Consider the following 15,765-nt stretch of genomic DNA (forward strand, 5'->3'; position numbering starts at 1 on the left):
GTCAGTCTGCCTGTTCTGTTCCCCGCTCCGGCTCTGGTGAATTCTCTCACCCTCCTGCACTTCTGACTGTACCCAGTGCTTGTATAAGTAAATAAATAAATCTTAAAAAAATAAAATAAAATAAAATGCAGTGGTTTTATACTTCAAACAACAGTGAAAATTGTTTGATTTTTGAAATGAAAATCTTACTTATAGCTGGTGTAGCCTTTCGTGAGCATTTCCATTTTATTGTGCCCTTACAACCGTGGGGTTGACCTTGTGGCATTAAGACTTCCTCAGTAGACCTGGCTTTCCGTTGACAGAAAACATGAAACAGGGTGTTACCCAAATTTGCTTTGTTTTGTCTGTTTTTCCTTCTGATCTAGGTTCAGTGGTCAGCTACTGGATGAGGGTGTGTTGATAAGGATGACCTGACACAGCTTCCCCTACCCCCTTCACACCCACTCAGCCCTGCAGATTCTGCGTCAACTGCACTATTTGCAGGACCACCCGCCAAAACCCACTGCTGCAGCTGCTGCTGCTGACTGTTCTTTGATCTGTAAACCTAAGTCTGAGCCAGCTGATTGAGACAGAGGAGGCTGGGAGGCTGGGCTGGTGATCTCAGCACAGTGGCTGCGTTCCTAGATCTCATCTAAGAAAAAGGTGAGTACCCCCCACCTCGGCAAGACAGGTGAGGAGGTGAACAGGCAATTTGCAAAACTGGAAGAGCTAATGAATATATGACAAGTGATTATGCTCGCTAAAATAAAAAGAACAGAAATAATAGCAACTCTTTAATCCTATTCTTCCCCTGTCAATCAATTTGGCAAAGATTTTTTTAGAAAATAATTCTCAAGGTTTGCAAACAATTACTGATAGGAAGGGTACTGGTCTTTCTGAAAGCAAACTGGCAGTGCATATGAAAGGCTGTAAATATGTTCATTCTAGAATAGAATATTCCATAGGAAGTTAAGAAAGAGTGAGGGATTTAGTACAAGGTAGTCACGTTTCATATCAAGAAGGGGAGAAACTTCCATTTCTGGTCATGTTGAGGTGGGGTTGACCTTGAGAATCTCCAGTTACAAAACTATCTGGAAATGCTGGATAAAATATAATAAAATACCTGAGTCCCAAAGATTAAAAAGGTAATGTCCCATGGGCCAAACTATGAGAAGGAACGGAAAACCAGAGACAAAGGTGGACTGACATTGGTGCAGCCTAGACAGGATTATCTGAATAAAGGAAGGCTCCTGTTTTATCCTCCAGGGAGAAGACATCAAACCAAAGACCACATGGGTGTGCATGAGGGGGAGATTAACCCCCTCTGGTGTGGCTGGGATTCTTGAAAATCTAAACCATGAGTGGCAGGAATCAGTCACAATGGCTTCTAACTTTATGATTCCCTCCTTGCTCGACTTAACTCTTGCAAAGGTCAATATCAAGAGAAAGTCTCTTGACCTTGGGGATTCTGTCCACCTAGAGTACCTCTGCTTGGCTCTCAGTTGGTTTCCTGAGTCACCCCTCAAACACTGTCCTGACAGTGGTCTGTACTCTAAAGGGTTGTCAGACTAGGACATATTTGTATTGTCTCTCTTCCTATGAGTCAATCAGTTAGGCAGCTTTATTAGTATTTAAAACATGATTCTCCTTCTAGGAAACTGTCCCATAAATTACAGGATATTTAGGGCCTCCCTGGTGGCACAGGAATTAGTCCCAGTGCTATCAAGCCATCGGCCACTGTGGCAAGAGTTCGATCCCCAGTGTAGCAGACCTCTCCTGCCTCACCTGCTGCTCCCCTCAGCAGTGCACTTCAGTAGGTCTGCCTATTCTCCCCAATCTGTCTCTGGTGAATCCTCTCACCCCCCGCAACTCTGGCCTATACCCCAGTTCTTGTACTCATAAATAAAAATAAATCTTTAAAAAAATTACAGGATATTTATAAAAAATATTCCTAATCATATAAGTGTGCTCAATATACATGATTTGTAATAGGAAAAAAATGGAAGCTGTCCCATGTCTGCCATGGCTAGATGGTTAAACAAGTGACACGGAGCCTTCAAAAGAAGTGAATTTTCTGTATGAAAATAAAGATGTCCAAACAACTCATTACTAAGATTTTTAAAAAAGCAGACTATAGAAAAATCTTGTTCAATAGAAACAGAATGCAAACCATGTAGTAATTTCAAATTTTCTTTTTTTTCTTTTAAATTTTTTTTTAAAGATTTATTTGTTTATTTATACAAGCACTGGGTACAGTCAGAAGCGTGGGGTAAGGGGGGGCGGTGAGAGAATTCACCAGAGCCAGAGCGGGGAACAGAACAGGCAGACTGACGAAATACACTGCTGAGGGGAGCAGCCGGGGAGACAGGAGAGGTCTGTTGTGCCAAGTGGGACCCTCGCCGGCGGCCATGGATTGAACTGGTGCTGCAGAGGCTGCAGGCAGCTTCGCAGCCCAGCGCTCAACCGCTGCACCACCAGGGGAGGCCCAATTTCAAATTTTCTAAGAGAAATATTTTTAAATGCACAAAGAAATAGGTGAAATTAATTTTAACAATATATTTTATTTTACCCAATATATCCAAAATATTATTTAAGCATGTAAACAATACAAAATTACTGATGAGATCTTTAACATTATTTTTATAGTTTATATATATATATACACTATGTATTATACAAATATAAATACAGCATAGTATAAAAATAGTATATCGTACATATATTTGAACAGCTCCCAAAGCAGTTAAATAGGTATCATATAGACATAGAAACGCTTAGAAAGATGCACAAGAAATGACTAAAGTGGCTTTGTCTATGGGGTGGGGTGATAGGGAAAGAAGGTATTCAGGGCTTAGTTTATAAACATCTACATTTGAATTATATGAAGATATATCATACCTTAATTTCAAAATGTAAATGAAAAAGAAAATGTTTGTTCCCTTCAATGCAGTAAATCAAAGAAGTATAGAAACTTTTATCGGAGGAAATAATAAAAGATATGAACTGATATTTCATATATTCAGGATATAAGGATGTCATAGGTAGCAGGACTTACAGTGATAAAAACTAGCTCCATATCAGTACAACAACAGAAAAGTTATTCAATAAATTCTGATACTTCTCTTTGGTGAAATGTTTTTCATAACATGGGAAAAGAGCTATTATATAATTTAAAAAATACACAAAGCAAACACTATCCATGAGAATTGAAAACATATGTTCACTCAAAAACTGTGTACAAATGTTAGCAGTAGCCTTATAGTACTTGTAACAGCCAAGCAGTGTAAGCAACCCAAATAGCCATCATCTGGAGAATGGGAACACATATGTGGTCTCTCCATGCCGTGGAATATTACTTGGCCACATAAAGGAATGAAGTACTGATACACACTACATCAGTGAACCTCGAAATCATTTATTAAGGCCACATATTATGATTCCATTTACATGAAATTTCAGGAAGTAGCAAATCCAAAGACAGAAATTAGATTAATAGTTGCCAGGGACCAGAAGGAGGGAAATAAACAGTGGCTACTTAGTGGCTATTGAGTTTTTCTCTGAAGGGATGAAATGGTTTGGTACGAGATGGTGCTGATGGTTGCACATTGTTGTGAATATGCTAAAAATATCACTGAATCTTACACTTCTAAATGGTGAAAATGGTGACTGTTTATGTGAATTTTATCCTAGTTAAAAAAATAGATCTATAGAACAAGTGCTCAACTTTGTGGGAGAAAAATAGGATGAATGTGTTAAGAGTGGTGGTGGGACTATCCATAATTTTAACTTTCCCCAATATACAGATATTATATTTTATTTTTATTTATTTATTTTTTTTAAAGATTTATTTATTTATTTTTACAAGCACTGGGTACAGTCAGAAGCGCGGGAGAGTGAGAGAATTCACCAGAGCCAGAGCAGGGAGCAGAGCAGGCAGAAGGACCGAAGTACACTGCTGAGGGGAGCAGCGGGCGGCAGGGGAGGTCTGCGCGCCATGTGGGACCCTCCTCCGCTGGCCGGGGAGCAGCCGGGGATCGAACCGGCGCTGCAGAGGCTGCGGGCAGCTTCGCAACCCAGCGCTCAACCGCTGCGCCACCGGGGAGGCCCAGATATTATATTTTAAATGCAGGGTGGTGAAATAAAAATATTTAGAAAAGAACGGTCTTATCTCTTGACCAAAATCTACGTTCTTTGGAAAGACCATGTATCACTCTGACGGCAACTTCCCAAAGAGTAGCCCTATCCAGTCTCTGGATCAGACATCTATCTATACAGTGTTTAATGCAACCGTAAAACAAGCTATTTGCCTTTTGCCATAGGCTGCCAGACAACAGAACTGACTCAAGCCTTTCTTTTCTGTCTTCAGATGTTGGCGAGACAGGGCTGTATATTCACCTTTTGAAACAGAGAAGCCCCGCTTAACTAGCTCAGGGCTCGAGGCTTCCGACTTCAGACTTTTAATTTCCTTTGACCTGGCTAGCTTCCTGTCCTTGTCTGGTGCTTTGGCTGCTCCACTGGACAGAACAAATGGTAAATGCTTGTGTCACTGCAATGGGGAAGGGAATTCACTAGATTCATTCTATAAAGCAGAACCTTTTCTGGAAGGCCCGGAAAAATAAGAGATTATTTAACCTCACTGAAGACTCACATCACTGAATCACTGAAAATAGACAGAGAAAAAAGAACTTATGTAACAACTCTCTGTCTCCCAATAAATAAACAGATAGGATCTGAGCCCTGGAGTCACTGAGGCTTCTCTTAACCCTTGAGTGGATGGTATTTTCTTTAGGCTCCCAGCAGTGCTGAGGTCTTTGCTGTGACTGTTGAGCAAAGCTGCTTGTTTAAATCTCACCTGACACCTTATTCTTCCAGTAATTCCATAGCAGGTAAATGAAGAATTCACAATGTAAGGATAAAATTGCCCAGGCTTCCATTGCTTTGAAGACCCTGAACTTTAAAGCTATTTATTGAGTTGCCTCAACTGCCCGGATTGTTCTGAATGGAGTAGAACTTTGTGGACTGACAGGGAAAGGAGTCCAAGCTTTAGAAAGTGAACAAACATGTCTCTTTACAAGTGATACAGTATGAGCCCATCTGTGTTTTGAAAAATCTATAAAATGATGCATCTGTGTATCTATTATAGATTCATAATTCTATCAATCTACTATATCTATCTTGGTCAATGGCTAGAAATGGCTAAATCATTATACTGCCCACCTCTGAGAGTGAAATGGAGTGGGCAGACAGCAAGGAACAAGGAGGGACTCTCATTTTGTACTTGATCAGTTCTGTTAAAATTCTCTTAACATTCCTTGAGTTGTTTTGAAACAAAGAAGGTCTAATAAAAAAATGACCAACTATCATGCATAATGACTCCTCTGAAAGCTCTCTCAAACATCTCCCAAAGTGCTCAGAAAGAGTTAACAAATAGGATTCCAGATGTTTGACATGAGGACAAATTCCTGATTTGGTGATGGGGGTAGGGTTAGAGGTGAGAGGCAGCAAAAAGTGAGGAGGGGCTTGGAGAGGAGGGCTCAGTTCTCACTCTAGCCAATAGCATAGAAGTTTCAGGCCCAACGCCCATGTGTGGAGACTATTTCAGGAGTCAGCAGTTGCATTTGAGTTCACTGTTACTGTAATCTAGCAAAGAAGCACCAACATAACTTCCAGGTTCGCCTCCGTGGAGACAGCTCCTTCTTTATTTGGAAGGTAAAATCTCAAGCCTCAGCTTATCTGATGATTGGAGTGAATGCTTTTGTTCCTTTGTGGTATATTGACTTCTTTTTCCATAGGGCAGTAAGGTGCTTATGGGATGGGGTTTAGGTTTACTCATGATAATATTAACACTATCTCTCTCACGATATGGAGTGGTTCTTCCTGGCTCCTTGCAAGAGATAAGAGTCAGTCTGTTGAAGCATTAGAGAGTTTAGAGAGAACCTTTTTTGGACAGGCTCCACATGGGAAGGAGGGAACACATCCTTTGGTAGTCTAGCAACCTGCCTGTCATCCCCGTTTCACAGACAGCGTGGTTAAACTTTTGAGGAGATTATGGTGGGGGACATAGCCAATCTCATAATATATGAATAGTCAACTAAATGCTCTCCACTAACATAATTGAATGGATTCTTGCTTTCTTGTCCCTCTCAGCAAAACCCCCCTCATTCATAGCAAAGTTACTGTACAAGAGAAAGCAACAAAGAAAGGAGTTTGTAAAGAGGTGTCCAGTGAAATCACCCACAATTTTAAGAGCTTAGGGTAATGTTGTGTTCTTGGCATCACAGGAACCTCCTGTTTTCTCTCAGTCTTCCCTAGCAATGGATCCCTACACGATTCAGATGAACAGCAATGGCAACTCGCCCTCAGTCCTGGACGTGCATGTTAACATCAGTGGGAGAAGCTCCCTGCCAGGAAAAACCAAGGGCAGGAAGGCCAAGTGGTGTGTGAAGCCCTCAGACATGTCCGACAAGACTTTCAATCCCATCCGGGCCATCGTGGACAGCATGAAGGTCAAACCAAATCCAAAGAAAACCATGATTTCTCTGTCAATCGGTGAGTTGGGAGCACTGGACTGGGGCAGTTATTGCTCCCCTTCCTCCCAGGCTAGTTGAAGATGGGAGTGGAGGTTGAGGCTGAGCACCGGATGCAGAAGAGTAACCTCTTCGTGGCTCTTTTCTTTTTTCTTCTATGAAAAGGGGACCCTACTGTGTTTGGAAACCTGCCTACGGACCCTGAAGTCATCCAAGCAATGAAAGATGCTCTGGACTCAGGGAAATATCATGGCTATGCCCCTTCCATTGGTAAGCCCTCCTGAGATCATAAGATGGTTTCCAAATTTTTTTTTAAAGATTTATGCATACAAGAACTGGGATGTAGGCTAGATGTGCAAGAGGTGAGAGGATTCATGAGAGACAGAGTGGGAAGCAGAACAGGCAGACTGACTGAAATACACTGCTGAGGGGAACAGCAGGAGAGACAGGAGAGGTCTGCTGCACCATGTGGGTAGCCCCTGGCCAGCTGAGGATTGAACTCATGCTGCAGAGGCTGCGGAGCTTCACAGTGCTGTGCTTAACGTCTTGCATCACCAGGGAGGCCCTGGTTTCCAAATCTTTAGTGCTTATCTAATGGTATTAAATTTCTAGCAATCCTCTTTGCTTTCCTGAGGCAAAGCTCCTAAGGAGAGGCTAAGATATAAGTGGTCATTTGGATTTGGAGAAAGGGGGACTCATGATGCCTAACCATAGCTACCAACGTCCATATTCTTTCCTTGCTTTCTCTGGCCTACTGGCACCTCCCCTCTAGCCTCCCTCACACACATTTCTCAGATGAACACCCTACCCCTTCATCACTAATTCTAATTTGAAGACCTTGAATTTGGCTGCAGCTGCTTGATTCTTGAGTCCCTTAATCTGAAATTACTCATTGCCCTAAGTAAATGATGTTGTTTTTTGGAGTTTGGCGTGCGGGGTCTTTGGGGTCACTCTGGGAAAGGTGTCACCAGAGCTCCCTTTTCAGTGGCACACGGTGAGTTTCCCAGGCGAGTTTCTCCATGAGGCAGAGATGTTAGTTATATTTAAAGAGCAGGTTTATTAACGACAGGGACAGAAGAGTAAAAGAGACTTGCGTAGACACCAGCGGGCAAAGATAGCTGCCCTGAAAGGAACAGGTTTGCTGAGAGAGGCCTGCATGGTTGCAGGCGGGCGGCCTGGAGGAGAGCTGCCTCCGCTGAGGGAGGCCAGTAAAGAGAAGCCCCGGCAGGTACAGGTCCTGGGCAGGCAGGAGGCTGCTGCCCTGCAGAGGGACAGAGTGGGTGAAAGGAAGCACCTGCATAGTCACAGGTGGGCAGAAAGACTGCGGGCCCGTCGTGGGAGCAGCATTAGGTTTTATCAGCTTCCTTTGGTAGGGCGGGGCTTATCCTTGTGGGTGGATGGTTTGTGTTCCTGACACTTCCTGTAGCAGTCTGACAGTTTCTGAGTGTTGCACCTCCTGATCTGGGCATTGATGCCTGAGGGTTTTGGTTTCTATAAGTGGATTAATGGCTTACACTAATCCCCTCTACCCACACTTCCTTGGGTGAGTCAGGTTCTTGACCTTGTATCTCCTTTCCTCCATCATAAATACTCCTTGACTTTATTTCCCCTTTTCTGTACATTCAAACTTTATTGTAATTATGATACTGATCCCATTCAAATGCAGTACTAATTGTTCGAGATTAAAGAGGTTAAAAAAAACAACAACAAAAGTCAAGAATGACAAGGAATGGGCTGTGTTACTTAAAGAAAAAATCCAATAGGTTGTTTCTGAAAGAAGAAATTATTCTTATTTAGCTTTAATACTATCCATTTATTAAACATTTGTACTCTAAACATTTTGGTAAAATAAATGATTCTTTGACTTTGTTTCAGTTTTGCACATTTCCTCCCTGGCCATATGTGCATATTCTTAATGCAGAGTAGACAATTCAGTTTTAGTCTGAAATAGAATTTTAAAACACTTCAAAGAGGTCTCAGGGACATGACTTTTAGGTTGATTATTTATATTTCATTAAGTATTGTACAACAAAAAGCAAAACAAATTAAGACCAAGGTTATGAATCAATGATTTTTATATCCAAAGTGTTAGAAAACTGCTTTAACCTGAAAAACTAAAGCCAAGTCTCCCTTTGACTAACATTTAAAGGATATGAACATTTCATGCCAAAGCAAATCCAAATACATTATACTCTAGGTAAATTTTTTTCTTATTAATAATTAAGGAAGTACTGATTTATGTTTCTTCAAGAGACCCATCTCTACCTGTTAAGTTAAACATTATGAAATATTACCTCTGGTCTTGCTAACTGAAGGCAGCCTTTCTTGGAAGGCAATTTGGTAAAACATGATTGTGTGTATGAAATGGTTTATACTTCAAACTTGTACGCCAACAAGAATATCATTTTGCATACTGTAAAAAAGTTAAATGGTGTTTTATGCATTGATTACAACTTTTAAAAAAATGGAGGGATTTAGGGATACAAGGGACTCAGGGATAATCTAAGTCCTGTATTTCATGGAGAATAAAACATAATCATAGTTACCAAGATGGGACCAGAGAGTATTTTATAGTTTGTGGAGCTCTCCTTGATAATAATTTATACATTTGTACTTATTATAAAATTATATAAAGTTAATCTCCTTTATCTGCAGTGGCTGAGATACTGGCTCTGAGCCCTGAGAGTAGAAAGTCTGAAACCCTATTGACAGGAACTCGCTCTCAGTTTCAGAATTAAACATTCATCTTTTTCCTAACCCTCTTTTCTTTCAGGGTACCTATCCAGTAGGGAGGAGATTGCTTCTTATTACCACTGTCCTGAGGCACCCCTGGAAGCCAAGGTAAGCCTTAGACCAGGTACCAACTCTGAAGCAATACTGGACAAAGTATACTCTCCCCCCCATTTCTTATTCCTTATTCTTATTTACCTGTTCAAAGGACCAGGGCTAGTGCTTGCTTCAGCAGCACATATACAAAGGACCAAGGCTCCAGGGGGAGCAAAATATCTGGATAACATCCCTTTAGCAATTTCAGGACTTGTGTTATAGAAAGGTCACTAATCAGTGATTATACTTAACTATGCAAGTATGGTGTCATTATGGTGTCATTATAATATGATAATGCAATTGCTACACCTTATGTAGTATCTGTCACAAGAAGTTTCCAGGACTTAAAGGTTAACCTGAGTTTGATGATCTGCAAAAGATCACCAAAGAACAGTAGTTCATAAACACCAAATCATTAATATTTATTTTACCAGTGGAATATTAAAAAAAAATTCAGGGGCCTCCCCGGTAGCACAGCAGGTTGAGTGCAGTGCTGTGAAGCTGTCCGCAGCCTCTGCAGCACGGGTTCGATTCCTGGCCAGCCAGGGAATCCGGCATGGCATGGCAGACCTCTCCTGTCATGCCCGCTGCTCCCCTCAGCAGTACTTTTGGTCCTTTTGCCTGTTTTGCTCCCCACTCTGTCTCTGGTGAATCCTCTCACCCTCCTGTGCCTCTGGCCTGTACCCCAGCTATTGTATAAATAAAAAATAAATCTTTAAAAAAAATTCAGATGGGAAGTAATGTGACATATTAAATGCTACCCTCCCCTTTATTGTCTATTGCGGGGGGGTTGGAGGGCTAACATTTCTTCACATCTGTATTTCACAGAAGAGTCAGACTTCAAATTTCTGGTCAAAGTAAATAAATAACCAGGCAAAAAAGTCCAAGGTCACAGTGATCTCTCATGGAAGTTGCTGAGTCACAGTTGCCCCCTCCTTTTCCAAGGAATCTATTTCTTTTAAGTCATCAACATTTTCTTTTTTTTTTTTAATATTTATTTATTTATTCATACAAGAGGTGGGGTGTAGGTCAGAAGTGTGTGTGTGGAGGGGTGAGAGGATTTACCAGAGACAGCATGGGGAACAGAACAGGCAGACTGACTGAAATACACTGCTGAGAGGAACAGCGGGTGAGTGAGGAGAGGTCTGCTGTACCATGTGGGTAGCTCGCTGCCCGGGGAGTGAACTCTTGCTGTAGGGCTGCTGATAGCTTCATAGTGCTGAGACTTAACCCCTTATGCTACCAGGGAGGCCCAAGTTAACATTTTCAATAACATTTAGAACTGGACACATTAATTTCTTTCTGTTTTAACTTAGTACAGCTCCTACTGCTCCACTTAGAACATCTAAGTTTAGTGCTACCCTCTCATCCGTCTGATAATCTCTTTTCGCCTGTTGCTATTGGAACCCCTGGCAAAATGAACCTTTTATTGTCTTTGCAGGATGTCATTCTGACAAGTGGCTGCAGCCAAGCCATTGAACTTTGTTTATCTGTGTTGGCCAACCCAGGGCAAAACATTCTGGTTCCAAGACCCGGGTTCTCTCTCTACAAGACTTTGGCTGAATCTATGGGGGTTGAGGTCAAACTCTACGATTTACTGGTAAATGACTTTTTAAATTTTGGACTCAGGTGCTCACTTATGACTTTGTAAAAATATGTAGTTTTTATCATAGCAGAGAAGGATCTGGCAGTGTGTACTTGAGGCTACCAACACAATATTTACATTATACCACTCAGGGATTATTCCCCCTAAATTTTTCCAAAATATCTTAGTCTTACTCTTCTTCTTCTCCAGCCAGAGAAGTCTTGGGAAATTGACCTGAAACAGCTGGAATCTCTGATTGATGAAAAGACAGCTTGTCTCATTGTCAATAATCCATCAAACCCTTGTGGGTCACTGTTCAGTAGAAGCCATCTCCAGAAAATTCTGGCAGGTGAGACTAGCAGAATTTACTAGGCAGGAGAGAAGATGGGGACAAATCTGGTAGCTATTTCTTGGAATGAGACAAGAGCCCTTCACTAAATTCTAAGACTTTGATGGAGGTGGGGGCATTCCTCTGTGGTCTCTTGTGAAGAGCATTCCACTAAGATGGTAGGATTTGGCGTAAAAGGAGAAAAAAGCAATCCTGGCCTCTTCACCGTCCTCATCATGTGCAAGACAATGTTTGAAATATCTAGTTACTTAAATGGCAAATCTAGCTCCATTTCCAGGAAGAACATAAGCACTGATAGTTCTTAAAGAGGAAGGTAAAATGCACAAGCTACATAATGACAGGAATGAGAGACTAATGTCTGTGTGTCCAGGCAATTATGATTATAAACGCCTTTAGTATATGTCTCTCACTTGCAGTGGCGGCACGGCAGTGCGTTCCCATCTTAGCTGATGAGATCTACGGAGACATGGTGAGTCTTGCACACAATTGGTCACCACAATCACCACATTCACTTTTGGCATGGGACATTGAGAGGTGGCTGCTAGAATCACCAGAAGCAACTCGGAATCACTTCAGTACAGCCAACCAGTGTTCCTGCACTCTTGATAGATGGATGCATGGAACTATCACCCCCAGGATGGTTTTCCAAAGTCCAAAAAGCTATGAAAATCTGAAGAATTTTGGAATTCATTTGGTGGAAAAACCTGACTTGAACAGAAAAATATTTATAGATTTTTATTGATCTTACTTATGGACCTATGTATTTGTCAAGAGTGTAGGGAAAGGGGCAGGAATGTTAATTGCCTTAGGAGTGCCATCCCACGCGTCTCTGGGGGTGTATGGTTCTGGGGGTATATGGACTAGTTGAGCCCAAATAAGCTGCAGGATATGGAATTGTTTGGGCTTTATGTAGCAGGTCAGAGCGGGTTTCTACAGCTTTTTCTAAAACCCAAACATTGTGCACCCTGCAGCATACCTGGGGCCAGGAATTTCAGATAAGGTGTCTGTGTTTTATTTTTAACTCTGTAATCCAACAGCCATTCATTCCCTAGAGGTGGCTCCTCGAGGTTGTACTACTGGGCTAGGGTGAGTTTCCTCCTTTTAGGCTTCCTTTAATCCAGTCCAGACAACAGGCTAAAAGTCTTAGGATAGTCCCCTTTGAAGTCTCTTGGATCCGGGTCATGCTTCAGGATAAGGAGTTGGTTAATCCTGGGCCCTGTTTCTAGTGATAAAAGAAAAAGGGCGGCTGTGGGGTTTGGAGGAATGTAAGCAAGAAGGCAATTACAAGCACCTCTTCTCCTCAGGTGTTCTCTGATTCTAAATTTGAGCCTCTGGCCACCCTGAGTAGCAATGTCCCCATCCTGTCCTGTGGAGGGCTGGCCAAGCGCTGGCTGGTTCCTGGCTGGAGGCTGGGCTGGATCCTTATCCATGACCGAAGAGACATTTTTGGCAATGAGGTGAGAGCAATTGGTGAAATATGTAATTTAGGATATGTATACATACATACATAAACACACAGATATTTACTTTGCATGCACAGTGGTGAGGAGGTAGGGTTGTTGTTTCCTCCCCTTTTCTTCTTTTTTTTTTTAAAGATTTGTTTTTATTTATTGATACAAGCACTGGGTACAGTCAGAAGCGCGGGAGGGTGAGAGAATTCACCAGAGCCAGAGTGGGGAGCAGAGCAGGCAGAAGGACCGAAGTACACTGCTGAGGGGAGCAGCGGGTGGCAGGAGAGTGGCAGGAGAGGTCTGCGTGCCATGTGGGACCCTCCTCAGGTGGCCGGGGAGCAGCCGGGGATCGAACCGGAGCTGCAGAGGCTGCGGGCAGCCTCGCAACGCAGCGCTCAACCGCTGCGCCACCCGGGAGGCCCTCCCCGCCTTTCTTCTTGACCTTGTCATCTAGGGTGCTTGGAAAGATGCTGGATAAAGATAGCACTAGTTATTTTTTTGCCCCAAAACTCAGTTTTCCTGTACCTGACTCTGAAGAAGCACTATCCACCACCAATTTCAGGACCATCTAAAAGGAATCCATAGTAATAATGACACTTAAATATTTGGGGCTTATGATGTGCCAGCACTTTAGATACATTATTTAATATAAGTTTCTAGACCCCGGGAGACCTGTATTGGTCTTTACCAATTGAGAAAAATGAGGCACAGAGAAGTTATCCAATCCACCCAGAATCACACAGCGGGTCCATGACAGAACAGGCTACAGAGCCAGGTGGTCTGATCTAATAATGCCACTAGGTACCATCACCCAGAGTTAAAACCTGATATAAAGAACAGTCAGAACAAGAACCCCCAAAACCAGCTGCTAAAGAATGACTAAATAAGGTGATTGCTGGGGTGTCTTAGATCCGAGACGGGCTGGTGAAGCTGAGTCAGCGGATCCTGGGACCCTGCACCATCGTCCAGGGTGCTTTGAAAAACATCCTGCATCGCACCCCTCGAGAGTTCTACCACAACACTTTGAGCTTCCTCAAGGTAAGAGAGCCCGTGGCCTTCTGCTTTGGGAGTCGCCAGTGGGATAACGGGTTCTCATTTCTGGAGCAATGTTCCTTCATGGGGTTCCCAAATCAGGAGGTGGATCAGAACACTCATACCTTTGCCTCAGTTCTTACAGTTCACTGTGCTCCTAGCCATAAGCTCCAGGGGACAGGTCTTTTTGTTGTGGACTCCTTATTGTGCCAGCAGAGCCACCTTAGGCTCTCTGTCTTCCATGTGGCTCTCTTTTCAGTGTCTTCATATTTCTCACACTTAAATTTTCATCCTTCATGACTCTGCCTTCTCTCATAGTCCAACGCTGATCTCTGCTATGGGGCGCTGGCTGCCATCCCTGGACTCCGGCCAGTCCGCCCTTCTGGGGCCATGTACCTTATGGTAAGTAGGTGGGCGGCAGGCACTTGTGAGACGAAGGGAGGCAGTCAGAGGACTCTGAGATATCAGTGAGGCTGTGGGCCAGTCTCTTCAGGGAGTCCCTTGTTGTCAGCTGTCCTGCTGACATGATTAACAAACTCTTAAGATGACTTAATTCTTTAGAGAATCATTTTATAAGTAGATAAGGGGAAGATATAACACAAAGAGGCTTTCCGAACTATTGTAGTACTCAACTGGGACTGATACTGGTTCCCTAGAGATGTTTAGGAACATGGAGGAATTTCCTTTGTTTTTGGAACAACTGGGTGTTCTTTTGGCATTCTGAGGGCCAGGCATGCTAACTGTCTTGCAATGGGTGGGGCAGTTCCATACTGGAAAGAACTGCCTGACCTGTAATGCTAACGCCTTTTGGGGAAAATGCTGGCATTCTATTTCCAGCTTTCATGTATCAGTGTCTAGGAAGGAACTCTTTAAGAAACTAAAATAGTCACAGGAATATATCCTTCTTCCCTGTGAAAAATCCCAGGAGCTCATAAAAGCTAGCACTCATCATATTCGGTGGCAGAGTTCCCAGCTATGTTTGAGAGCAGTCCTGAATTGAATTTTTGGCAGAGGGGCTTGGCCTGTCCTCAGGCCTTCTGATAAGTTTGCCTCTCCCTGTTATTTGTATAGGTTGGCATTGAGATGGAACATTTCCCAGAATTTCAGAATGATGTGGAGTTCACGGAGCGGTTAATCGCTGAGCAATCTGTCCACTGCCTCCCAGCAACAGTGAGTGCTCACACCTCTCTCAGGACATTCTTCACAATTCTAGGGTCTCAGATACTCTCCCAGCTGTTCTTAGCCTGACTTTTTCTCCCCCAACAAAGCATATTCTCATTTGAGAAGATGCAAACTGATGGGCCTATGGCCTCTACTTAAAATTTGTTTCTCCCCCATCATTGTCCCATCCATACCAGGAAGCCGTGGACAAACTTGCTAGGTGAGAGGAAACCAAGCTTGTCCCATAAGTCCCTTTTCAGATGAATTAACTCAGTGATTGGCTTAATGATAGCAACTGGGTGAATCGATATCTCTGGGTAAATCAAGGGACTGCTCCTTGCTCATATGGGCCTGGCCTTTTTAGGGTGGTCCAGTGCCGAATCAGTTGCTCTAAGAATAACAGGCACTTTGTTGTTGTTGCAGTGCTTTGAGTACCCAAATTTCTTCCGAGTGGTAATCACAGTACCCGAAGTGATGATGCTGGAGGCCTGTAGCCGGATCCGGGAATTCTGTGAGCAGCACTACCACTGTGCCGAAGGGACCCAGGAGGACTGTGATAAATAGGCCCAGGACATTCTCCTGATGATGTGTCCCCTGCAGGCAGGACTGGGCTGGGCCCTACTGCTCCTCAGGGGATCAGACACCCCAACTGGGAGAGGGGCCCTTGTAAGGGTTCAGAATTACTCCTGCTCCCCGCCAGCTACATTCACATTTACACTCTGAACCCCAGATTCTCCTCTCACTCTGCTGGAATGACTCATTCATTCATCTGTCACCCTCACATATGACTTTTTCTTTTTATTATTATTTTTTAAGGGTACCAAGTTGAGACAAGAAAGTTAAGAGTTCAGGATG

General features: G+C 43.0%; 1 protein-coding gene across 1 annotated transcript; it reads left to right on the forward strand.

Moving 5' to 3' along the window:
- Nucleotides 1-619: 619 nt before the first annotated feature.
- TAT (tyrosine aminotransferase) lies at nt 620-15,765 on the forward strand. The gene is made up of 13 exons (XM_037516077.2): nt 620-642; nt 4,346-4,509; nt 6,282-6,528; nt 6,672-6,776; nt 9,280-9,347; nt 10,774-10,932; nt 11,128-11,266; nt 11,683-11,735; nt 12,571-12,723; nt 13,627-13,755; nt 14,068-14,151; nt 14,821-14,919; nt 15,334-15,765. The coding sequence occupies exons 2-13, from the start codon at nt 4,507-4,509 to the stop codon at nt 15,472-15,474; spliced, it is 1,380 nt and encodes a 459-aa protein (XP_037371974.1). The 5' UTR covers nt 620-642; nt 4,346-4,506; the 3' UTR covers nt 15,475-15,765.

The sequence above is a fragment of the Talpa occidentalis genome, unplaced genomic scaffold, assembly GCF_014898055.3.
Source record: "Talpa occidentalis isolate TD23 unplaced genomic scaffold, MPIMG_talOcc4v2.1 talOcc4.17, whole genome shotgun sequence".
In the NCBI taxonomy this organism is placed as follows: domain Eukaryota; kingdom Metazoa; phylum Chordata; class Mammalia; order Eulipotyphla; family Talpidae; genus Talpa; species Talpa occidentalis.